This window comes from Hemibagrus wyckioides, linkage group LG13, assembly GCF_019097595.1.
Source record: "Hemibagrus wyckioides isolate EC202008001 linkage group LG13, SWU_Hwy_1.0, whole genome shotgun sequence".
NCBI lineage: Eukaryota > Metazoa > Chordata > Actinopteri > Siluriformes > Bagridae > Hemibagrus > Hemibagrus wyckioides.
Genome location: NC_080722.1, coordinates 3166387 through 3193642, shown reverse-complemented (window position 1 = coordinate 3193642; position 27256 = coordinate 3166387). Strand labels below are relative to the sequence as shown.

The following is a 27256-nucleotide window of genomic DNA, read 5'->3' as shown; positions in this document are numbered from 1 at the left end:
TTTTGACACAAAAGAGTCAATCGGCTATCAGCTACTATTTTTAAATATGAGACTCAAACCACATCCAGATGTTTGTTGATGTCACCCAGAGGTCCTGATGTGGTTTAAGACACTGTGGCACTTCCTGTCATCTGTACACAAGAATATGTTCCTGTGTGTGTGTGTGTGTGTGTGTGTGTTATTTCAGATTAAAGAAAGACTCGAGCCTTTGATCACAAGCTGCAGAAGAGTGTTAATGTTTATTTATTCTCTTTAACGTGAGACAGTTAAAGGTTTACATTCTCACATTTCGTTGCATTTCATATTCATACATTCATCCACTCACAGCTCACACTTTAGCGTCTCTGCAGGAACAGATGCAGGTGTTTGTGGGGGTTTTTTTTCACCCGTACCTGGCCTTCTCATTGGCCAGCGCCAGGCGGCGGATGTTGGCCACGCAGCTGGCCGCCGCCTCCTGCAGCGTCTCGTCTGTAGATCCCATCATGCCGAGCAGGAGCTGTGAGACACATCGACACGTCAGAACCACAGACACTGATTTCTGATAGCGTCCATCAAATACGCAGCACTGGAATATAATCCCGCCGCTCTTGAGTTCTGGATTCTGATTGGTCAGAAGGTGTGGATTCATTTGCTCTTATGCGCTATCATTTCTACAGCTCATTCACAGGGACTCTGTAAGGAGATATTAATGGAAGGAGTCTCCAGTAACAGTCAGAGGTTGAGCTATACCATCTTCAGGACACAGGATCATCGGGATGTGCCGTTGAAGGAAAATGATCAACTTTTGGGTAATAATTTAAAAATATTGCTGTAGTACTTTATGCTGCAGCTCTTGCCTCTTTGCATGTGTGTGTATGTGTGTGTGTGTGTTCTATACACTATACAAGTGTCTAAATATATTCTAAACAAGCACATTACACGCTCAGTAAATGCGTCAAATTATATTTCTCAAACCTCTGCCCTTTTTTCGGTCCTCGTGTGCAATAATGTATACTTTATAGCTGTAAAAAATAACCTCCCCTCACCCCCACCCCCCCTTCGAAAGCTATAAAGTATAAAAGCGGAAAGCGGTGGCTAGCAGTAGCTATGCGACTGTCGTGATGTGTGTACGTCGTGTGCGTGTTTGTTGAGAAAATGCAGAGTGCTCCTTGTAACGTTGTTCTATTTCCGTCGGCATTAATGTCCAGGATTTAAAAAAAAAAAAAAATACAAACAAACAAACAAACAAAAATCCTTCCATTTTGGCGAAGTTATAAGCCGTTTGCGTTTGATCGCTCCTCTCCACACCCGGCCCGCTAAACTCCACAAGAGACCACTTTCCGGAACAGTCTGGCTACGTAAAATAACACATTAAAAGCTTTTGCTTTTTACTGTGCAGGAAAGGTTACTTATTATACTGTCAGATGATGTGAATGTTAAAGGAGGCGAGTGGGTGCCAATGCCACACTGTGGCTACACGACATGGCACGGTATAATATACTTGTCTTTCGTACTTATTTGCATGTGGATCTAAATAAACACAAGTGACTGAAAAAAGCACCACAGAGCTTTTAAATGGCATCCTCTGTGCAGGCTCGATGGCAGGCAGCAGATTGTAGTGAAATCCAAACCCTTTCTTTTCATTCCTCTTGACCTTTTCATGACCCTGATGACTTCTTTTTTTTTCTACAGCAGGAACCTTTGCAGGAACTAATGCACACTTTCCCTGCAGAACAGAGCACACATCTCTGCACACTTGCACTGCAGGAACTTTCTACTAATCAATCCATCCATCATTAATGCTCTTATCTTCTCCCTTTCTCCATCCATCCATCCATCCAATTCATCCATTTATCCATCCATCCATCCATCCTATCATATCCATCACATTATATCCATCCATCCTAATAAATCCCAACCATTCTACTAATCATAAATTCATCTATCATTAGTACTATCCTCTCCATCCATCATCCATCCATCCATTCATCCCATAGCCATCGCATTATAGCCATCCATCCTAACAAATCCCAACCATCATACTAATCACAAATCACCTACTAGTCACCAATACTATCCTATGCCCACCCATCCATCCGTCCGTCCATCCATCCATCCTATCATATCCATATATTCATCCCATATCCATTGCATTATACCCATCCATCCTAATAAATCCCAACCAGTCTACTAATCAATCCATCCATCATTAATCCTATCTTCTCCATCCATCCATCCATCTATCCATCCATTCATCCATCCATCCATTTATCTGTCCAACAATCTATCCAACCTATCCATCTCATCTATCCTACCTATACAATTCATCCAACTTTTCCACCCTATCCATCTCACTGACCCATGTCATATCCATATCATCTCACTGACCCATGTCATATCCATATCATTTCACTGACCCATGTCATATCCATATCATCTCACTGACCCATGTCATATCCATATCATTTCACTGACCCATGTCATATCCATATCATCTCACTGACCCATGTCATATCCATATCATCCACACAATCCATTCCACTCGTACATCCAGCAACCTATCCATCTATCCCATCCATCCCATCCTATTAATACCTTCATTCCCATCCCGTCGTTCACACACTCTTCTTGGTCATGAACAGGCAGGGAATTTTAATGTAGGTATAAGACTACCCCCTGTGTGTTCTGTGCTTCAGGTGTTTTTATAACACTGTTGTTCTATAACTGAGTCATAACGCTACACATATTTAAAAACCTGAAGAGACTTGATATAGCCGTACCAGGAGGCCTGACCTGTTCATTAAATCTGTCATCTCGCAGCTAACTGGTAGATTGTGTGTGGATCCTGCAGGGACTCGGGAACTCCATGTGTTTCTGTGTATGTAATTGAGAGCTTCTGTGCTCTGTGTTATCTTTGTGTTCACATCATGTGTGTGAGGGCGAGGCTCGGGGTTGAACTCTGACTCCTTCCGTGTTAGACACACATTCGCCGGGCTGCTGCGCGCATTTATGCGGTCGACACGGTGCCAAGGCGGAGAGAGGCGAGACATTCCCAGAATTCCCTGCACAAAGATAAATAGTGAAAGGAAAACATAAGAGGGGAAGGCAAATCTTCTATCTTGTGTGCCCGAACCAGATCCCTGGATTTAATCAAGAGAAAATAATAGTCTTGTGCCGGGAAAGTTTTTTTTTTTTTTTTTTGGGGGGGGGGGGGGGGCTGCTTTATTTAGAAATGCTACTGCCAGCTTCTTTGTGTCTGCTCCCAAGCACTGTGGATCAGTGAACAGTTTCAGCTGGAGTCATTTCCAGATCGAGTGTAAAATAGCATCGAGAGCATGTCAGAGAGGCAATCGGACGTGAACACACGAGGCTGCGGAGACGTTCCGGCCAGCTCAGACAGGCTTCTTTTGTGAGCGGCTGGAGGATGCCAGCGCCTGCGTGCCAGCGTTCAGAGCGTGTTATTCAGCCGGAGCCAAAAAGGGGCTCCCTCACTGGGTCGCTCTGCGCTTCTCCACAACACACCACGTAGAACCTACAACACCTCATCCGAGATTATTTCCCGTATCTCCTACGTCTGGTCTGCTAAAGCCGGCTGAAGGATCCTGACCTCTGCGTAAACACTGCAGACACGTTTTCCCAAGCCCTGTGTGAACATGTGTACACACCCTCTCACACACACACACACACACACACTCTGTCACGCATGGAGGTGTCATGGTGTTAAGTGCTAGGGTGGTACACTGCAGTTTCCTGGGGAGAGGGGCTTAAATCGCTCTAAAGCTTAAAGCTGGGCTCCACCTGAGAGCCATTAGGGCAACTTCCCATACTTGAGCCCTCATCACTCTGTACAAGCCTGCAGTCAACACCCTCATACTCCATCCCCCTCTTCTCCATTCTTCATCTCCCTCTCCATACCTCCCCTCTGCGTCTCCCTCTCTCCCCTCCTTTCTTCCTTTACTGTTCCCTTCAACGCAACTCAGCTATTTTTTAACTCCCTCCAGGACCGTAGCCCCGGTTACACAGCCTACACTCTTTATGTTTTCATGACAAGAACCTTTTCAGGAACCTACAGACTTTTTTTTTCCACAAGAGTGTTTCTGCTGCAAGAACCATTTCAGAAACCTTTTAAAGAACTGAAGAATGTTTGCAGGCATTTTCACGTTTTCATTGCAAGAACTTGGAACTCAGGGAGCTGTTTCTGAAACAGAATCTGTGTGTATGAGTAAACATGTGCAGTGTGTGAAATTAGCTGAGTTTATTATATGCAGTTTCTCTGGGGAACAGTAAAGTCCATCATTCCATCTCATCTATCCTATCAATCTATCCATCCATCCGTCCATCCATGCATCTGTCCGTCTGTCCGTCCATCCACACGTCCGTCCATCCAGTCATCCAACCACCCACCCACCCATCCATTCATCCATTTAACGTTTTAAGGAAATGAACAATCTTTGCTGGGACTTTTGCATTTTTGTTGCAAAAACTTGTTCATGAACTAATTATGGAACCCAGGAACTTTAGCTAGGTTTCTAATACAGAAAAAATAATCAGGAAGCCAGGAACTTTAGGACACTTTCCAATCTAAGAACCTACGGAATAGTGCAGATAGAGCTTACTTCAGAGCATGTTATAGCTGGCTGGATTGGGCCGGTGACCAAATTAGGGATAGAAAATTGGAAATAAACATTGTTTAATAAAACCGTTAGCTGGATAACTAGCTATGCAAAAGTAAGACTTGTTAGCTTTAATCTTGTTAGCTGCAGAACTAGCAAAAAAAAAATACTTTAATGTCCTCTGGATTTTTTATTTTTTTTGCTACATAAAAAATTAGCCTGGATAACTAGCCAGACTAAACAGACTCTTATTTTCGCTAGATGTGTTAGCTACTAAATTAGCTAGTTGCACATGTTAATAGACAAACACAATACACACATGAGCACTGGCTAATTTAGCTACATAAATAATGAGCTACAAATCTAGTGACATAAAAACAATATTGAGGTGACAGTTTCTGTATGCCATCTGATGTTAATTTGAGACCAAATCAGGGAGAAAATGCACCCTGTGTAGAACCATAGAGCTGTGGGAATAAATAGAATTGTTGTAGAGATACAGAACCATTACACATCTAAAGAATCGCTGAGGAGCGTGTTTTTCCCCTAAACGTGTAGATGTTCTGTTGTAAACCGGTACACATGTGGACACACACCTGAGAAGCTCCACATTCCTCATTCGTCTCAGTGTGAGCGAGAGAGGATAGTGAACAGCCCAAGTGTGTCATCTGTTCTTCATATTCCAGTAGCCTGAACCTGCTCTCCACTCAGCATGACTAAGAGAAACAGCACAGAACCTGAAACATGCCTCGTGCTTTACATCGGCTCTGTGTGTCTGGCCATCTCTCTCTCTCTCTCTCTCTCTCTCTCTCACATACCCGAAGCCTGTTTTTAGTTCTCAGCATGAACACGACAGTGAAAACAAACAGGCTCGGAAAAACAGAAGTAGCATCAGTGTTCAGAAGTTCGCATGGCAGCGCAGGGCCTCTGCAATCTTTTTCTCATTTATTCTCTCAAACCGCCACAAAATACACAGCAGAACACAGGAACTGGCAACTGGCACTGCTGAAATCCCCTCACATGAAAATGCCTGAGCATTACCATCTGCATTGTGTAATTTACTTCCATTCAATTCACACACAAACACACACACAGACACAGACACACACACAGACACAGACTCACAAAAAAAAAAAAAAACGCTTCGGTTCAATTCATTTGGTTCAAAAGCAGTCTCAGAGGATTTATGGCTTTGGCAAATAATCTGCAGCACTGCAGTAGCAACAAGCAGCAAAGGAGAAGAAGAAGAAGAAGAAGAAGAAGAAGAAGAAGAGTGAATTGAATGAAGAAGAATGGTTTCATGACATCCAGTTACAATTTCACAGACTGGAATCAAAACCAAGAGGTTCTGGAACCCGGAGCTTCCTCAGACAAGCCCAGGTGCTTCCCCTGTGAAGCCCAAGGGTTCCTGTGTCCAGTCTGGGGCTTCATCTGTTCGGCCAGAGGTTTTCTCCATCAAATCCATCCAGCCTGAGGCTTAGTACATGTTCCACTTCCACTTTGGTCCACTTCCTCTATCTGGCCCAAGGTTCTGTCTCAGCTGGGGCTTCACATGTCTAGTCCAGGGCTTCGTCCGTCTGTCCAACATGGGGTTTAAACTGTCTATCCAAGACCAACCTGGGGCTTCTTCTGTCCAGCACTGACCTTTTTCTATATGACCCCATCGCTTCACCAAACCCATGGATTCATTTGTCTAGACATGTGCTTCCTTCACCCAGCCTGTCCATCTCCATCTGACCTGGGGCGTAAACTGTCTGGCCCAGGGCTTCCAGTGTCTGTGGGACTTCCTGGGTGTTGCATTGCTCCTAGTTTTGCTTCTAGAGCTCCTAACCATTCTACTGTGTGTTTTATTGCATGGAAAGCGATGTAAGCCTTCAGCATTGACCATAGCTCTGAAAAATCGTTTTAATTAACATCAGCAGAAAAAGCACCGAGCACAAATAAAATGCTTTTACAAATAGAACCGACCGTCTGCTTTTGAACGTACAGACGCTCATAAAAATATAATACTGGGCTGAACCGATCGCTCAACGTCCTTTCATATTTTTATGAAATATTCTAATAAATATTACAAGTTCCTTTCTTGGTTGGAACAAATAGTGTACAAAATATTGTACGGGGGACGTATTTGTTGCTTGTAAAGCTGGTGAGGACAGGAGCAAAGCTCAGACTGGTCTCTAATGGGTTTTCCAGGGTAAAATACTTTCTTCTCAATGCTTAATTTCCTCTGCTTGAGCATAGGGGACTGGGTTCTACACCATTAACACCAGCCAGCTAGAAAGTTAGTGTCTGAACACAAGTCTCAGAGAGCACACAGCATCTAGACAGAGAGACAGACAGGAGAGAGAGAGAGAGAGAGAGAGAGAGAGATTATTATGACTCTAAGCTGCTACATGTTCTTAGTGAAAGCTCCGAGGTTTGAAATACGGCTACAATAATATCAGGAGGCAGTCTTGAGTTTTACACCCCTTCATAAATTAGACTGGAGCGCAGACATCGTTCCCTGATAAACGCTCTCCAAACCCATTTACAACGTTTGGAAATATTGTTTTAACACGTTTTCTGCCACACTAAAACATATATCATGTGTAAAATGCAGCCAAGTGGACTTGCCCTCCCTCCCTGCTCTCGGTTATGTGTCCTCGGGGCGAGTCAGGTATACTGGAGGTGAAGACAAATGGAACTGAACGTGTGTGTTGTGTGTGAGAGTGTGTGTGTTCTACAGAGTGAAAATGAGTGTGTTTAATGGTTAATAATAGTGCAATAGTGCTGTAAAATCTGTTGTATGTGCGCACACACACACACACACTTAACTTAAATAAATGTATGCATGAATACAAAGAAAGTGAAATAAATAAATAAACTGAGCTTAATGACTTTTGCAAATTGGACTTTACTCCTTTGGAACGGCCGACGTTGAGCCCGGTCTCTAATTACGGGTCGTGCTAAACCGCAGCAGCACATCAGCCTGGTGCTCGCCATTAAAGCAAAAAGAACATGGGAAAAAAACATCTTGGCTGCAACGTCGTAACCGCATTCATAATTTATCCGCCTGTTCCTATTGGGGAAGCGTTTTACCACTCTGTGTTTGCAAACACTTTTCTCATGTGAAAATATTTAACAGTGGAAATGCTGAAAGTGGGTGAAGCCGGACATCTGCTACTAGACTGTGGAACTGTATCTGTATTCAGACTGTATTTGAACACGACGTGGGCGTGGCCTAGGTTTTCGGATTAAATGTGAACTCTACTAACCCACTCTGAAGGAAATAAAACTCTCGGGATGTCCTCAACCTCAACCAGCTACATCACTCCAGTTCATAACCAGAGAGATGTGCAGTACTGTGGCTTTACTTTCCAGAATATAAACATCTAGTAGCTTCCCTTTAAGATAGCGTGGCCCTGACCATGAGGTTACTAAGTTAATAAGCCACATGTTCTTAAAAAATCTGCTTATTTTTTAAAATTCGAATCATTTTCTTTTTAGATTTTTACACACGAGGAGCTTCTGAGAGTAGATTACATGGAGCTTCTAGAAATCAGGGAAACTCAGAACATGGCTTTGTGATAAACTGACAGCCTGGAATCAAAACCAAAAGTGGTCCTTTGTCCTGCTGAGGTTCTTCTGACCAACCTAGAACTTTCTATCTGCTGGCCTTGGGATTACTCCGTCCAGCCTATGTGGGGCTTCATCTGCCCAATGTGGAGCTTCATCTTTCCTATGTGGGGCTTCACCTTTCTGATCTGGGGCTTCACCTTTCTGATCTGGGGCTTCACCTTTCTGCTCTGGGGCTTCATCTTTCTGCCCTGGGGCTTCATCTTTCTGCTCTGGGGCTTCACCTTTCTGATCTGGAGCTTCACCTTTCTGATCTGGGGCTTCACCTTTCTGATCTGGGGCTTCATCTTTCTGATCTGGGGCTTCACCTTTCTGATCTGGGGCTTCACCTTTCTGCTCTGGGGCTTCATCTTTCTGCTCTGGGGCTTCATCTTTCTGCTCTGGGGCTTCATCTTTCTGATCCGGGGCTTCACCTTTCCAATGCTTTTCAAGCTAGAGCTTCATATTTTCAGCGTAGGGCTTCATCTGTCCAGTGTGGGGATTCACATGTCCAGTAGAGAGCTTCATCTGTCCAGTGTGGGGATTCACACGTCCAGTAGAGAGCTTCATCTGTCCAGTGTGGGGATTCACATGTCCAGTAGAGAGCTTCATCTGTCCAGTGTGGGGATTCACATGTCCAGTAGAGAGCTTCATCTATCCAGTGTGGGGATTCACACGTCCAGTAGGAGCTTCATCTGTCCAGTGTGGGGATTCACATGTCCAATAGACACCTTCATCTGTCCAGTGTGAGTCTTCCTCCTAAGAAGGTATGTGATCTTCATACCTGACTGCGCACTCACGCCTGCATGAAAGTCCAGTAAAAACCTCCCAGTGTCCCATGAGACCGCAGCCCCGGGCGCACACCTCCAGTCTCAACCACATGATCTGTGAAACTGAACATTCTTTAAAAAAAGGTTTTTATATCCCTTCACACATTAACACACGTTATCTGCATCAGCGTTCAGGGCTTGGCTTAGGGGCGTCTAAGAATAAACCGGCGAGTGTGCTGTTGTCATGTATACTCTCACAGAAGCACTCAGTGACCCTACAGTATATAAAGCCTAGCTACACAATCCAACATGTTTATTTATTCGCTTCGGCACTGCTCTGAGTGTTGGTTAACACTTCCTTCTACTATACTTACATTATACTGTTTTTCCACATATTTATAGTAGTTTGAATGGTTTGGGGGCAGTGGTAGTGCAGTGGTTAGGATTCTGAGCTTTGATTGGAAGATTCTGGGCTCAAATCCCAGCATGTTAACCCTTAGCTGCTCAGCTCTATGCTCTTACTGGGTCCTGGATCATTTTTAAGTCAATACTGAGAAATTAAGCAGAGCTGCTGATGAACATTTTCTCCTAAGAATAGTAAATAAATTATTAATAAAAATATTGACATTGTTATGGTGACTAATTGACCGGTGTTAGTTACTATAATAGCACTGCCTGAATCTTTAACAGCATCCAAAAGGTCAGTCTTTTTGGTTAAATAAAGAATAAAAAATAAATGGTTTACGGATCTGTGGTGGCTCAGAGCATGAGAATATTTCGGCGGTAATCACCTGAGCTGATATAATTGATGTAAGTGGCACGTCTGAGAGACTCGTACTGAATAATTTTTATAACACACTGCAGCTTTCTACAAAGCTTTCAGTCTTGCACACTCTGGCATACAAATCCCACAAATCCTAAAGCTTTTCTCCGTGCCAGGTTTTTGCCCAGCAGTGCCTATAAACCTTTTGCATGTTCGTACATGACGCACAGAATATTACACGCTTTACAGCCCGCTGCTTGTTACTGGAGGACTCGTATTAATATTATATGGCATCTAGACGTAGCAGCCACTTCAAATAGCTGTCACTTGGAGGTTAAGCGTCTAGTGGCCTCGCGCTCCTACAGCTTTCACGAGATCCAGAGACTCGCCACGCTGCCATTCCTCCACGTCCCAGTCCAGGCGCTCGCTTAGCAACCGTTCCCCCGGGCGACAGCGTTTGCGTGCTCTTCTGCCCTGGCATCCTGGGAGCGGTGGGACTGGCCGGGAAAAGCGGCACTCAGCACACACACACTGCTGTTTGCTCAGCCCAATTCCCATGACGGTTAGAAAACGCGCTAGAGCTTCCGCTGCACGAGAAAGAAAACGAGGCCTTGTTCTGTCTGCCCTCGCTGCTCCACAAGGCCTCGGAAAACAGTTTGCAGCCTTTCAAAATTTATTAGTGATGTTTTCACACGTCACTTAAAAGAAGAAGTAGAAGAAGAAGAAGAAGAAGAGGGGGCTGGAAATAACGTGTGTGTGTGTGTGTAAGTGTAAATGTCAGCTACACTTCAATAAAGTTGAACACGCTGCAAGTCTTAGAGCCGGAAATGAACAGGAACTCAGAAAAGAATTTAAATAAATAAAACAGAATAATTCATCATCAGAGCTATATGTTAAAAACAAATTTGAACATTTTATCTCTTGAAATTAATAAAACACACACACACACACACATACACACACACACACACAGCAGCTTGTCATCTTACTGAGAAACTAGGAATATAAACACATCTATCCTGAAACCTGTTACAAAGCACTGAGACTGGAGACTCCTTCCATAAACGTTACATAAAAATCACAGAACAGAAACTTAATATAAATATAAATAATTAACCGTTTTGTTTTGACAAGTAAAAGACTTTTAAAACAGTTTATTATGTGGCTTGTGGACCGTACAAGTCCCTGTGAATGAGCTCTCACTGTAAAATCCGTACCATATGGATTTTAAGGTGCTGTTGTATAAGAAGAGCTGAAGAAGCTCCACAAAAAACTGAACATCTTTAGAGATTAAGTGATAAAATGCCATTACGACTTTTGTAGCTGTTACGTTTCTAAATGTTCAAGTGAAATGTCATCAGATCAAAAAATTATAATAAAATATTTTTTTTAAAATGATGAAAGTCTTGCACAGAAGTAAAAAGAGCAGCCAAAATACATAATAACAACAACAACAATAATAATAATAATAATAATAATAAGTATTATTATTATTATTATTATTATTATTATTTCACAAACCATAAATAGTAAATTAATTCATAAATTAGTATTTAAATCTGACTCGACACAGTGAAATAAATAATAATCAACATAATATAAAGGTTACATTAAAGAAAAATGCTTGTGAGAAAGTGAATTTCTTTAAAAATTGGTAATAGATTGATAAACAATGCTTGTTTATTGTTTATTTGTTTCTGATTTTTTAGGTTTCAAAATAAAAAAACATTTTTGAAAAAATGAGTATTCATCAGCTATGTACTGGAAAAACATGATAAAGCTTAATTAGGACTAAATATAATGTTATTGTAAATATAATCCAGGTGTAAACAGAAAGGAGTGTGTGTGTGTGTGTGTGTACCTTGACGACGCCGCTCTGGTGCATGGTGATGCAGTTGTTTGGGTCCCTGGAGAGCTGGTAGAGGGCCTGAGCCGTGGCCTGGTGCACCTCAGGGTCTTTAGAGCAGAGGTAGCGCACTAGAGGAGCCACAGCCCCGGCCTCGCCGAACGCCATGCGGTTAGAACCCCACATGCAGCAGCGAGCGATGGCCTCGGACAGATATCTCCGCAACTTATCATCCGTCTGCAACACAAAACACCACCACGTGTCCTGTTAGAGATCTTTAGACACAATATACATACAGTAACTCTACTAGAAAGCAGTCCAGCGCTGATGGGTTCTGAATTCTGATTGGTCAAATGTTGTTGATTCATTTTCTTTCACAGTATCTTTGAGTCATAAAGCTGTATAACACTGTATTGCCAAAAGTATTGGGACACCCCTCCACTTGGTCCAATGACCGATGACTTTCTGTATGTTTATTTAACACGGTAATGGAAGGAGTCTCCAGCGTCAGTAAGTCTTCAGGCATGAGAAAGTCTATCATCTTTCTTTGCGGTTTCTTAGTAACATAAGCAACATGTTTCTAATCTAGTTAACTTTAGGAGCGAGAAAATGAAAGGTGCTGATGAGAGAAAGACTGTTTATAGCTGCTATAACGGAAGTGAGAACAGGAACTCACATGCTTCATGGACGCTCCATAACTATAAAGGAATATCATTTGGCAGACACCGTTATCCAGAGCAACTTACAATTTTTCTCTTTTGTTTTATACAACTGAGCATTAAGAGCCTTGCTCAGGGGCCCAGCAGTGACAGCTTGGTGAACCTGGGACTGGAACTCACAAGCTTCTGATCAGTAGGCTACCACCTTAACCACTAAGCTACCACATCCCCAAGTATGATGTGTCGCTAACAAATGCCTTAGAACATACTACCAACATCGAGGAAGCTATTAAAGGAATCTATTTCAGACAACTGACCTTGCTGTGACCTTTTACCCCTCTGGGATCAATTCAAAAATCTAATCAGTTTATTTACTGGTGATAAACTCATATGAATCCAACAACCCAACTGGCAGAGGAATAAAAAGTTGCAATGGCTGATGAGGGGGGGGGGGAACAACACAGCAGGATGTGAAGCTAAACAGCTCCAGGGCGTTAAGACTAATTCCACTTCATCACTCCACTCCATCTCTGATTATTATCCTATTCCTGCAGAACACTGAGGGCTTTATTCCGGACGCAGGAGTGTGAGTGGTGTGTTAAAACTCACGGTGTTGGTGAGTTTGGAGAGCATGGGTACGACTCCGTGGTCAGTGATGACGGCCAGGTTCTCCTCGTCTTTGGCGATATTGGATATGGCTGCGCACACGCTGGCCAGCACCTCCAGGTTCGGAGAGTTCAGCAGATTAACAATCAGCTCCAAGCCGCCCACGAAGGAGCGCACCATTTCCCCAGCATCCTTAAACACACACAATAAAAAAGATGAAAATATTTATACTACTTACAAATCAATATATATTTGAAATAATATCATCAATCTATATGTCTGACAATGACGTAGCTTATACTGAGGATAACCACAGTGGAAGAGTGGACACACACACACACACACACATACACAGCATCCACGAGTACTGGTCAAACTCTCTGTGGTGCAGGAAACATCTCACCAATATGGCATTAGTGTGTTTCCAGTAATTATGAAACAGCAGTCAGACACCTTTAACAGCAGCACACAGACGTGTAAATTACAGCCTGGCTGCTGGACGGTGCGACGCTGAAACACAACCACGTCTGCCAAGAGCTATAAACATAAACACAATTCTGTTAGAAATAAATACAATTGTGAACACAGTGTGTATTGAGGTATAAAAGACGAAGGTTAGAGTCAGTACACACTGCTGATTAAACTCAGACTAATCTCAGTCAGTCACACAAAGCGTGGGGAATACTGCTTTCTGATTGGCTAATAATGGATCTGCTGTTTTTATACAGTTCAGTTATGACTAAGCAAACATATAGAAACCTACACCATGCTAACAGGGTTAATGACCAGGGTGTAGGCCAGAGAACATCTAAATAACTAATGAACATGTGAGAGGAAAGGAAAAATTAAACCAATGTCCAGACAGATCCAGCCTGAACTAGTGTGTATCTAGAATCAGCTAGACCCAGTGTCCAGCTAGAACCTATATCCAACTAAAACCAGCTAGAAGCAGTATCTAGCTACACCCAGCTAGAACCAGTGTCCAGCTACAAACAGCCAGAACCAGTGTCCAGCTAGAATCAGCTAGAACCAGTGTTCAGCTAGAATCAGCTAGAACCAGTGTTCAGCTAGAACCAGTGTTCAGCCAGAACCAGCGTTCAGCTAGAATCAGCTAGAACCAGTGTTCAGCTAGAACCTATATCCAACTAAAACCAGCTAGAAGCAGTATCTAGCTACACCCAGCTAGAACCAGTGTCCAGCTACAAACAGCCAGAACCAGTGTCCAGCTAGAATCAGCTAGAACCAGTGTTCTGCTAGAATCAAATACTGTAGAACTTGTGTTTGGCTAGAATCAGCTAGAATCAGTGTTCAGCTAGAACAGCTAGAACCAGTGTCCAGCTAGAATCAGCTAGAATCAGTGTTCAGCTAGAACAGCTAGAACCAGTGTCCAGCTAAGATCAGCCAGAACCAGTGTCCAGCTAGAATCAGCTAGAATCAGTGTTCCGCTAGAATCAGCTAGAACTAATGTCCAGCTAGAACAGCCAGAACCAGTGTCCAGCTAGAACAGCCAGAACCAGTGTCCAGCTAGAATCAGCTAGAATCAGTGTTCAGCTAGAACAGCTAGAACCAGTGTCCAGCTAAAATCAGCCAGAACCAGTGTCCAGCTAGAATCAGCTAGAATCAGTGTTCCGCTAGAATCAGCTAGAACTAATGTCCAGCTAGAACAGCCAGAACCAGTGTCCAGCTAGAACAGCCAGAACCAGTGTCCAGCTAGAATCAGCTAGAATCAGTGTTCAGCTAGAACAGCTAGAACCAGTGTCAAGCTAAAATCAGCCAGAACCAGTGTCCAGCTAGAACAGCCAGAACCAGTGTCCAGCTAGAACAGCCAGAACCAGTGTCCAGCTAGAACAGCCAGAACCAGTGTCCAGCTAGAATCAGCTAGAATCAGTGTTCCGCTAGAATCAGCTAGAACAGCCAGAACCAGTGTCCAGCTAGAACAGCCAGAACCAGTGTCCAGCTAGAACAGCCAGAACCAGTGTCCAGCTAGAATCAGCTAGAATCAGTGTTCCGCTAGAATCAGCTAGAACAGCCAGAACCAGTGTCCAGCTAGAACAGCCAGAACCAGTGTCCAGCTAGAACAGCCAGAACCAGTGTCCAGCTAGAATCAGCTAGAATCAGTGTTCCGCTAGAATCAGCTAGAACAGCCAGAACCAGTGTCCAGCTAGAACAGCCAGAACCAGTGTCCAGCTAGAACAGCCAGAACCAGTGTCCAGCTAGAACAGCCAGAACCAGTGTCCAGCTAGAATCAGCTAGAATCAGTGTTCCGCTAGAATCAGCTAGAACAGCCAGAACCAGTGTCCAGCTAGAATCAGCTAGAATCAGTGTTCCGCTAGAATCAGCTAGAACTAGTGTCCAGCTAGAACCAGTGTCCAGCTAGAACAGCTAGAACCAGTGTCCAGCTAGAATCAGTGTTCAGCTAGAATCAGCTAGAACTAGTGTCCAGCTAGAACAGCTGGAACCAGTGTCTACCTAGAATCAGCTAGAGCCAGTGTCCAGCTTGAACCAATGTCCAGCCTGAATCAATGTCCTGCTAGAACCAACTCACATGTAATATCCTGTTCTGTGCACCTTGCACTGTAGAGTCAAAATCTCAAACCCCAAAAAATAGCAGATTGGACATTTTACTGTCCTGCACTGAGAACTGAGTGGCCAGTAAAGAGAGAGAGAGAGAGAGAGAGAGAGAGAGAGGGAGAGAGAGAGAGAGAGAGAGAGAGAGAGATGGAAGGATGGGATGGCAGCCTTTGTTAGAAGTCATTCCAAGAGGTGAGTCTGAGGTTTGGTGAATCTGGGCTAGAGAGAGAGAGAGAGAGAGAGAGAGAGAGAATGCAGAGACAAGTGGAGAAGAGATGAGAGAGTAGAGAGGAGAGAGGAGCAGGAAATGACAGTGTTGGAATACTGATGAATCGAGGCAGAGAGAGAACAAGAGGTAAAGGAGAGATGGAGGAAGCGTGTTAAAGTCACCAGCTGTGGCGGGTCACTAAGAATTCCTTTCAAATCCCCTCTCACAAAAACATCTCCAACCGGCACACATCAGCACACACAGCACGCAGCACTGAGAGTGTGTGTGTGTGTGTGTGTGTGTGTGTGTCAGGGCTGGTGGTGTGATAAAAAGAGAGAAAAAGGCAAGTACATTTCCACCTTGTAAAAATCAAGTGTATCATGAAGGAATCGAGAGGAAAAGGCCAAGAGAGAAAAAAGGGGAAATGAAAAAAGTGAAGAATGAAAGAAAGTGAGACAGAATAGACAGAATAGAGAGAGACAGACAAAAGACGTGTCTACCTGCGTAATCTGGAGAAATTCACACAAAGTGGAAGTGCTATGCGAGTGAAAAGCAGACATTTGGAGCAATCACGCCGCCGGGCTCACGGCTGCTGGCCGTAAAACTACACACACATTCTGATTATTCTTAGATCAGACGTGACTTTCATTAAGATCTAATCATGAAATAGTGCGTAAAATGACTAGAGACCCGGAGTGTGTGTGTGTGTGTGTGTGTGTACGCAAGTATTCAAGTGTGTGTGATTACGCAAGTAGAGTGTGTGTGTGTGTGTGTGTGTAAGTATGTATCCAAATGTGTGTGTGTGTAAGTATGTATCCGAGTGTGTGTGTGTGTGTGTGAGAGTATGTATCCAAGTGTGTGTGTGTGTGTGTGTATGTATCCGAGTGTGTGTGTGTGTGTATGTTTCCGAGTGTGTGTGTGTATGTATCCGAGTGTGTGTGTGGGTGTGTGTGAGTATGTATCCAAGTGTGTGTGTGTGTGTGTGTATGTTTCCGAGTGTGTGTGTGTGTGTGTGTGTATGTATCCGAGTGTGTGTGTGGGTGTGTGTGAGTAAGTATCCAAGTGTGTGTGTGTGTGTGTGTATGTATCCGAGTGTGTGTGTGTGTGTGTGTGTATGTATCCGAGTGTGTGTGTGTGTGTGTGTATGTTTCCGAGTGTGTGTGTGTGTGTGTATGTATCCGAGTGTGTGTGTGGGTGTGTGTGAGTATGTATCCAAGTGTGTGTGTGTGTGTGTATGTATCCGAGTGTGTGTATGTATCCGAGTGTGTGTGTGTGTGGGTGTGTGTGAGTATGTATCCAAGTGTGTGTGCGTGTGTGTGTGTGTGAGTATGTATCCGTGTGTGTGTGTGTGTGTGTGTGTATGTATCCGAGTGTGTGTGTGTGTGTGTGTGTGTATGTATCCGAGTGTGTGTGTGTATGTATCCGAGTGTGTGTGGGTGTGTGTGAGTATGTATCCAAGTGTGTGTGTGTGTGTGTGTGTGTGTATGTATCCGAGTGTGTGTGTGTATGTATCCGAGTGTGTGTGTGTGTGTGTGTGTGTGTGTGTGAGTATGTATCCGAGTGTGTGTGTGTGTGTGTGTGTGAGTATGTATCCGAGTGTGTGTGTGTGTGTGTGTGTGTGTGTTCTCCTGCAGTCACTGGTCTCCTCATGCTGTTCATCCAGTACAGTTCTCCTGAACCTGCCCTGGAGCTGCTAACTCAAGCCACATGCCTCTCTCTCTCTCTCTCTCTCTCTCTCTCTCTGTCTGTTATTTTAATACACATTTATTCATTTATTTATTAAGTCTCTGTGATTTCTATGATATGTGACTTGTTCAAATAAAGTTTTGTAAAAGTCAAAAGTCTCACTCTCTCTCCCTTTCACCCCCCCTCTCTCACTTTCCCTCTCTCCCTCTCTCTCCCTCTCACCCCACCTCTCTCTCTCTCACTTTCCCTCTCTCACTCTCTCTCCCTCTCACCCCCCCTCTCTTTCCCTCTCTCACTCTCTCTCCCTCTCACCCCCTCTCTCTCTTTCCCTCTCTCACTCTCTCTCCCTCTCACCCCCTCTCTCTCTCGCTCACTTTCCCTCTCTCACTCTCTCTCCCTCTCCTCTCACCCCCTCTCTCTCACTTACCCTCTCTCACTCTCTCTCCCTCTCTCACCCCCTCTCTCTCTCTCTCTCTCTCACTTACCCTCTCTCACTCTCTCTCCCTCTCACCCCCTCTCTCTCACTTTCCCTCTCTCACTCTCTCTCCCTCTCACCCCCTCTCTCTCTCTCTCTCTCTCACTTTCCCTCTCTCACTCTCTCTCCCTCTCACCCCCTCTCTCACTTTCCCTCTCTCACTCTCTCTCCCTCTCACCCCCTCTCTCTCTCTCTCTCACTTTCCCTCTCTCACTCTCTCTCCCTCTCACCCCCTCTCTCTCTCACTTACCCTCTCTCACTCTCTCTCCCTCTCACCCCCTCTCTCTCTCTCTCACTTTCCCTCTCTCACTCTCTCTCACTCTCCCCCCCCCTCCCTCTCTCACTTTCCCTCTCTCACTCTCTCTCCCTCTCACCCCCCCTCTCTCTCTCACTTTCCCTCTCTCACTCTCTCTCCCTCTCCTCTCACCCCCCCCTCTCTCTCAAAATAAGCGCTGCTGTGTATTTGTCTTTCTTCTGTCACTAAACTTTCCAAGTCATCTGAAACACTGATGGTGTAAATGTCAGACTCAGTTAGTACTGTTAGTACTAGAGCTGTGTTTGGGTTTTTTTCCCCCTCAGTGTGAAGTGGACTTTTTTTATACTCAGTTCTGACAGGAGGCCTTGCAGAAGCTCTGAATATTTACAGATTATTTACAGATTATAATCATATATCACTGCATTTGAGATATATAAAGATGTGTGTTTATTGCGTCCTATTTTCCACCATCATCTGACACGAGGGTCATTTAGACAAAACACTGAAGAAAACGTGTTTTGATGGAGTCATGTTAGAGGGCTAAAGGGTATAAACTAGTATAAACATTTTTAGATGGAGTGGGAAGTCAGTAAAACCCACTTTACCTTTGCATTCTCTATACAGGGACAGATGGCCCAAGCGGCGCTGGCCTGAACCGCCGGGTTCGGGTTCTTCAGTAAGGACCAGAGAAGACGGACTCCATCCAGACCATCAATGATCCTGGGAGAGAGAGAAAAAGTGTGTGAGTGTGTGTGTCTGTGAGAGAGAGAAAGAGAGAGAGAGAGAGAGAGAGAGAGCACAAGTGTGAAAAAGCAGCATAATATTTAGAAAGGATTAATCAGAAAGCATGGTCAAGGTCAGAGAAGATAAGCAGGAAGTAGCACCCAAACAGAGGAGGAGGAATAGGAGAACAAGACACAACTGAAACCCTGGACACAATCAGGACACACTCGGACATGAACAGGAACTAGATCACATGGTAATGTAAACAAAAAGCAGATAACGTGAACACAAAACAAAACACAGAGGCAGAACATAGGAGTGTAAAAGTGTGGGGTTTGTTATTCAGAGCTACAGCAGGACATCACTGTCAAGGTCAGGATAAGCAGGAAGTAGGAGCTGAGGCAAAGAACAAGGAGGAAGAGACACTCAGGCTTATCAAGACATGTGCAGGATAATACACTACAGACCGAGAGACTAGTGAAAACCTGGACATGAGATAGAAACACAGGGCTGAAAACATACAGTGGCTGAGAAGTACAAAACAATAAAAAAAATCTGAAAAGAAAACAACAAATCTGAAAACAATAAATCAGAAAACAAAATAAAAAAAACAAAAAACAAATCAGAAAACAAAATTTAAAAAAATAACAAATCAGAAAATAAAATAACAAATCAGGAAACAAAATAACAAATAAAGAACAAAATAACAAATAAAAAAAATAACAAATCAGGAAACAAAATAACAAATAACAAACAAAATAACAAATAAAATAAACAAAATAATCAGAAAAAAGAAAATAACAAATCAGGAAACAAAATAACAAATAAAATAAACAAAATAACAAATAAAAAAACCAAAATAAATCAGAAAACAAAATAACAAATAAAAAACAAAACAAAACAGAAAACAAAATAACCAAAAAAAACCCCAAAATAACAAATCAGAAAAGAAAAATAACAAATAAATAAAAATGCAAAATAATTTGGATTTGTTATTTTGTTTTTTTTATTTGTTATTTTGTTTTCAGATTTGTTATTTTGTTTTGGGTTTTGTTACTTTGTTTGTGGATTTGTTTTTTCAGATTATTTTGTTTGTAGAAACAGGACTAGAACTGATTACATGGTAATGTAAACTACAAGCACATGACCTCAATCTAAACTCAAAACAAAACACTGGCACTGTGAATCATGCCACAAGGCAGACATGGGGGTCCAGTATACATGTTTTTTTTCCGTCAGTGATCCTCACCTGTCCGATTGCCACAAAACATGACAAGATACATGATAAGTGTCTCACCTGGCTAGAAGCCTCTCCACAGGAAATATGTTCCCATTAGGAGATCCGTGTAGATATTTATAGCTCCAGCGGGCCGCGGACAAACATGCTCACATACAGCTAGCCGGGCAACTCGGATCTCTTTGCCGACACACAGGAGGAAAAAAACTCAGGGAAGGTCCTCCTTCCAAATCAAACAGCCGTACAGACAAGCCTCTCTATATTTCACTGGTTGGGCGCGAGGTTTGCTTTAAACGCAGGCTGTATTTCACACAGCGGACACCGCTCTACTGAAGGCAGCAGTCAGGCTATGTGAAGCTGAGCAGAATGGCTCCTCAGTGTGGCCTGTTTGTTAAATATAAATAACACGTAACCCGTTTCCCATGTGTGTGTCGCCCGACAAGGCCGACATTCAATGCTGTCATGATTGCTAAACCGCTCTGTAATCGGGGGGTTCTTTTTGCCTGAGGGTTCGGGGTCCTGTACTGGGCAGAGAGGATCCAGCGACTTGTGACTTTGTCTCTGTAACTTATAAATCAACTCCTGATTCATGACAAGAAGAAAACCCTGAGGGACCGCTAAATCCCTGCGTTTACAGCACTGAGTTGGGCTAAATGTGCTGAGTAGGTTAAAAAAGGAAGACAAGGTGAAGGATTTACAAACATGGAGGACAGTAAAGTCTTTTCAGGTACACTGATTTACTTGTAGAGTTACAGGACATGAGATTTATGAGCATGCTACATTTAAGTGTTTACATGTAACTTTAAAGCGTGCACAGTGTTCTCACGTTTGGTAAGTTCTAATCAAACAGAGTATGTATGAATAGATGCAGAAGGCATGGTTAAGGACAGAGTCTCCTGTCTCAATGTGGACACTAACACTGGACTCCTATCTCAGTGAGGTCACTAACACTGGACTCCTATCTCAGTGAGGTCACTAACACTGGACTCCTATCTCAGTGAGGTCACTAACACTGGACTCCTATCTCATTGTGGACACCAACACTGGACTCCTATCTCAGTGTGGTCACTAACACTGGACTCCTATCTCAGTGTGGACACTAACACTGGTCTTCTGTCTTGGTGTGTACATTAACACGTCTCCTCTTTCAGTGTGTACACTAACACTGGTCACTTACCTTGGTAAGGGCATTCAGACTGTGTAAGTGGGCAGTCTCAGTGTGGACAGTCTCAGCTTAATGTCCTACACAGACGTGACCATGCTGGTCTGTGACAGGAAACGATCATATGGCAGCTATTCTAATTACTTAACAAACTGCACCATAGCGCTCTCAAAATACGCCACAAGACAAAAAGGAAAAATGTGTGTGGGAGGCAAATAAAGGCTTTCTGTCCACAACTAAGTGTAAATGTAAAAAATAAAGAGCCGGTCCTAAATATACATGACTGGAACATGTTGCTTAGGAGGTGATGCTTTTTTTTCTTTCTTTGGAGCCCAACTCTCCTTGTTGCTCTCACACAAACTCAGAGAGTGACCTTATTTCTTCAAAAACAAGCCCTGTGGATTTTTACTACACCACTGCGGTCGCATACGTCCATAAACATATTATTCTTTTAGACAATCTCTGGTTACGCTTGCCTAACTGAGACGGCTCGAACATAAAGCTCTGTATTTGTGTCCAGCCTTAATTAGGAATAGGACTGGAGTCTATAACAGTCTTGTAAAAGTAATAAGATTCAGATGGTGCAAAACACAGTGGAACACATTGGGTCATGTGCTGTGCTACTAGAGAAATTCCCAGAGAATCACATGGCACTCCAGCTCTGTTAAACATGACGGCTTTGTTTTTTTATTCGCGCCGACTCTTCTTTTGGGTTACGGTGTTAAACGTGATCTGATACCAACAAAGCGATTCCTCCAAGGCTACGAGGCTGACGTGTTAATAACAAGGCTCAAATTTGTTACAAGACTCAAACCGCTATACAAATGAAATTGAATTGAAATTTCGTAGAACTTTTGCGTGATTTGCGGAAAAACTTCAGGATTTTGCTGATCATCTGCTGACATCATTACAGCAGCAAAATGAAGTTAGGAAAAATATAAATAAATTCTCTTCAAATGGAGCGCGAGATAAAAAGCATATTTTTTCCATCCATTAGCATGCTTTGCTTAATGTTTCATCATTTGTAGCTGTCCATGCTCCAGTTGGTGGATTTTAGCTAAACATCGTAGCAGTGCATGTGCTCAGAGATGTTCTGAAATATTCCTCCATTGCATTTTGAACTCAGTGACAAAAATTCAGTAGGCCGCCAATATTTCGGCAAACACGACTAGAAGTCATGTGGTGTAAAGCATTTTAGGGAAAATAATGGTGTCCACAAAGAGAAAGATGAACACAGAAGAGTTCCAACAGGAAGTGTGTCAGACTTCATGCACCCTGATGGACTGTGGTGTTGTTCTTTCATAAACCCCACTATCAAAGACGTTCTCCAGGTCAGTCCTGAGGTTACCACCTGTTGTTCGGTGCAGGTTTCATCCAGGTTCTCTGATTTCCTCCCACCTCCTGAAACATGCAGGTAGGCGAGTGTATTCCCACCATGCATCCACTTATCCTGGGATCGGCTCTGGATTCTCTTCATCCCCGACCAGGATAAAGCGTTTACTAAAGACGGATGAACATATGTTCTAATCCGCTGCAGCCATTGGATGAGCTTCGTTTGTTCATCACTGCTTGCATAGTATTTCTACATTTTGAAGCTAACCAATCTACTGAAGCAAACAAAGTAAACAAATTCCTAACTTATTTGATTAATTTGTTTAGTGGAAAGCTACCAAAATGTTGTCTGAGAACTAACGGTAGTTTATTGTCAACACAAATAATGAAGTTTAAAAAGAAAAAACATGGTGCTGTGATGGCAGATGGCAAGATCACAACGCAGCTTAAAGCTAGAAGCATGAGGCTACACCCTTGTGGAGCACCTGCAACCTCTTCAAGGAAATCACTTCCTTACCATTAACAAAATCAACAAGAAATTAGCACAACAAGAACAGAATGAATTTCCATGAGTCATGTCTCGAGCATCCCTCAGTTTCTTTTAAACTGGCTGTTCTTTATTGATCCTCATCAAGCTCAACTTAATTCCAGGGATGTGATGTGCACATGGAGGACCAAAGGTATTCTCGGTGCATGTCCTGCTCTCTGTTCCAGTTTCGTGTGGCTGGGTCTGACCGCTCATGCCAACTTCGTGCTGTAGCTTACACAAAATGACCGCAGTGAAACAATCAAGGCCTCCGCCCTGGCCACAAATATGAGGAGATCAGCAGGTACCATAAACAGAAATCCCTGCGCTCTGTCATTAAAGCACTGAGCCATGAGGGTTTCCACACTGGACCTGTCAGGTCTTGGATGGGACACAGACATCAGGCCGGTCCGGGCTTCTGGGGACCCTTGGGATCCATCGCCGTTGCGGTGAACACAGTGGGTTGAACTGAGAAGAACAACATTGCGTCTTACTAAAAACCAAACCAAGCAAACAATAAGAGGGATGTTTACGGACGTCGCTAAAAGAGCTGAGATGGAGATATTCCTCACTGTACGCTGCTGAAGCATTGTTCAAAGACCATTTTAAATCCAAGAAAGAGCGGAACTTGGCTTACAATACCAAATTGGTGGCAACAGCATATTTCAGCCAGAGCAACATTGTGGTTTCCTCTAAACCTTAACCAAGCCAAGGGCAGAGGAACCATTTTAAAGTTGGCTCGTTGGACCGTTGCTGCTGCCAGCAATGTAAGCCTGTATGCTACTGTCGGAAAACGCTTGACTTAAAGTCTTAAATCTATTCTGGGCTGTGGTTAGTAAATGGTCTGATATACTATATCACAGGAGAGGTCGTGTTGAAGAAGTAGAGCGGTCCTGTTCCCTTCCCATCCTCACCGAGCTGGACAGAGATGATAAGCAGCCAGAGTTTCAAATCATGTCCACTTTGGTCCAAAGAGATTTTTTTCAGCTTGGAACATTGTGTGCTTGGAAAATTCGCCTTTACAATATTCTCAAAAGGAACAAAGTGAAATCCCTAAAACCACTCATGGGCCTCAGAACCACAAGCGAGACTCCTGCTCGAAGAACGTACACTATAATGCAAAACCTGTTGCTGACAGTTGTGTTGATACGTAAAGCCTGACCCCGTGATGACTTACTCCATGCTCTGTGGCTCCGTAGCGCAGGCTCCCACAGCTCTGGTGACGTTGACGAGCAGGGCCTGGTTGGTTCCGGTGAGCAGGCTGACCAGTGGAGGGATGCCACCGCTCTTTCGGATGGTGGTACGGTTGATGGGTCTTTGAGCGCACTCTCCTAGAGCTCCCACCACGTTAACCAACACCTCTTCAGGCTGATCTGACAGCAAAGCCACCAGCATCTGCAGCGCCTTATACTCCTCAAACCTGTGAGACACAGCGAGACACTGTATCATAAATAAAGAAGATCCAAATGAATCACACTGACTATCTGAGCATTAGGGTGAAATCTAGAAGAGAAACATGAGAAAGGGTGGGCTGTGGCTGAGTTTGAAATACTACTGGAAGATCTACATCATCACTAAAAACAACAAATACATTACTTGGAGCGTATATTAAGGAGTAAAACACTTTGGGACAAAATAATCAACTTTGTGTACCTCACTATGGATTGTTTAATCAGCATGTTTAATGCATTTTGTTTATTGAAGACTAAAACACTGTCAGTTTTGTGCACTCAACAACAACATGTAGGCCTGTAGCTTTACAGATTTAGCTTAGCTGCTATGTTGTTTATCATATATGCAAGTAATCAGATACTTAGGCATTCAAAGAAAACAGCTCTAAATAAAGCTTAGAAGCTTAATTGTGTAAAACCTCAAGTATACAGTATGTAGGTGATAGTAGGATTGTTCAAGTGGAATAAATCAGGTGACTGCAGCACTGCACAGCATCGTTTCCCACGCTTCTCGCTACACACACTGACTCTCAATGACCGTCCTTTTCTGCGGCTTGAAGCAGGACAAAAAGCGTTTTCGCCTGCAACATTGGCTTCCTTTGCCAAGATCTGTACAGTGGCGAACTACAGTAAACATTTAAAACGGGTAATGCTGCGGTCACAGAGAGCCTTGACAAACCTCTGATGTACGATTAAGTTATATGAGTCTTTTTATTCACGGTTACGGTTTCTGGCATCGTCGTCCTGAAGGAGATCGGAGTGTGTCTCCAAGGTCACTTGGTTTTGGTCGCAGTCCAACAAAACTTCTCATGCGAGTAACACAGTAATGAAGAGGACGAGTGGCCAAACTGGATCCAGTAAAAAGTCGAGAATAATCAAACTCTGTAACACTGAGCTGGAGATTAATACTCTATGTGTGGATTAGTGCTTGATAAATGGTGTCGAAAGTGTGTGTTCGTGGTAAAACCAACACTTCCACAATACGGACCAGTGTTTATGAGCTGTAGCTACAAACAGCAGGATGAAGAGAGAGAAGTCGCCTTATTTAATCTTGTCAAACTCGCTAAGTGCTTCACAGTGGACCTTCTGTCTAACAGCCCTAATGATTTATTGTGTTAGAGAAGCTTAGAAGATGACTGCTTTAGCAACAATATTTTTCCAGCAAACAAATCAACGTGGCAGGTGTATGTTGATTCGGGCAGGTATGGAGGAGCGTAAATCAGGAAACGGAGCGAAGCGAGTTCTAGCGCTTTACGGTTTTCTCATTATGAGCCACGAGATTTTGTTGGGAAAGAGACAGCAGTAAAGTGTGACCCAAAATATTTTTGATTAAATTGATTGTTTTGAGGGAGAGTAAATGAATGCAGCGTGAGAAGGGAGTAGCTGAAAGTCAGGCTACTTGAGAAGCTCACTGATATCATTTTACACAAGCCTCCACATTCAGGTGAATTAGATCTATCTGGTTTCCTAAAGAGGGTTGTATTTAGAGGAAAGACTCTGATACAGGATTCTAACTCTCCAAACTCTAGAACCTTTAATGCTGTTTTTCTCCTGAGGTGGTTTCCACATGCAACACGTTTACTGAGGGGATATGGTGGGATAGTGGTTAAGGTGATGGACTACTGTTAGAAAGGTGATGAGTTTGAATCCCAGATCCACCAAGCTGCCACTGCTGGGCCCTTGAGCAAGGCCCTTAACCCTCAATTACTTAGTTGTGTAAGAATGTGTAAGTGGCTCTGTATAAGAGTGTCTGCCAAATAACAGAAATGTAAATGTAATGTGTTGGATTACTGACCAGAAGGTTGTGAGTTTGAATCCCAGGTTCAACATGCTCCCACTGCTGGACCCCTGAACAAGGCCCTTAACCCATTAAAAATGAGATAAAATGTAAGGCGCTCTGGATAAGGCTGATTGCCAAATGACCTAAAAGTCTGTATCTGAGCATCACCTCCACATCGTCCATCTGGTTTCAGATTCAGTAAACCTTATGGAACCCTGGTGCATTTGCTTTCTGTTATCTTGATACTGGTTTGTTTCCCTGGTCATAGTGTTTTGTTGCTCATCTCTATCTCAGTCTGTTTGTGTCCCCAGATTTCGTTCCCTATCTCAGTACATATCACGGCTCCTGCTGCCGTTTCAGTGTCCTATGTTTTGTTTGTTAATCCACATGCACTTTTGTTATGATTAGCGTCTTGTCTCCGCCTCGGTCTTGTCTTTGTTTTTTCTTTCTATTGTGTTGTAATCGTGTGCACCTGCTTCAGATTAGTTCTTGATTAGTTTGTGTATTTAAGCCACTCTGTGTCTTTGTCTTTTGTGAAATCTTGTTCAGTTGATGTGTTTTTTTTTTCAGAGCGTTTGCCTGATTCTGACCTGTGTTTACGCTGCGGTTATGGACTTTCCATGTTCCAGGACACTTGCATCCTGTCTATTATACAGACACTGATCCTGAGCATCACTGATAACTTTGGGCATCATTATATCCTTTGTTTTCAATATAAAACACCATCAAGACAAACATGAACATACGGCACATTTGCTGCAGTATTTGTCCCATGATAAATAGCAAGCTTTTCACACCACACTCAACCCCGGGTTATCATCAACCCTGCTTTTTCATAACCTCAAAGGTTAGAAGCTGTGCTCTGAAGCAGGATGAGTGTTGTACAGAGTTAACTCCACATCACGCTGCTGAACGTCTTCACTGTTACGGCTGGTTGCTTAGCAACAGAAACCCAATCAGAACCTGAGAAGCTGATATCAGGTGAAAACCAGGAAGTAGCTGAACAACACTGAACAAAA

At 43.3% G+C, this 27256-nt stretch overlaps 1 protein-coding gene across 2 annotated transcripts in view; it reads right to left on the bottom strand.

Annotated features, from left to right (window-relative positions):
- Positions 1-228: 228 nt before the first annotated feature.
- Positions 229-27256, bottom strand: part of odad2 (outer dynein arm docking complex subunit 2) — an 88337-nt gene continuing 61309 nt past the window's right edge. The window contains exons 16-20 of one of the 2 annotated variants that reach the window (XM_058405614.1): positions 24184-24426; positions 18632-18746; positions 12834-13022; positions 11581-11802; positions 229-496 (exon numbers count right to left, since the gene is read on the bottom strand). In XM_058405614.1, the coding sequence (XP_058261597.1) occupies positions 383-496; positions 11581-11802; positions 12834-13022; positions 18632-18746; positions 24184-24426 (883 nt within the window). In that variant the 3' untranslated portion in view covers positions 229-382. The remainder of the gene's footprint in view (positions 497-11580; positions 11803-12833; positions 13023-18631; positions 18747-24183; positions 24427-27256) is intronic. The other variant, XM_058405612.1, reaches the window with a different exon arrangement.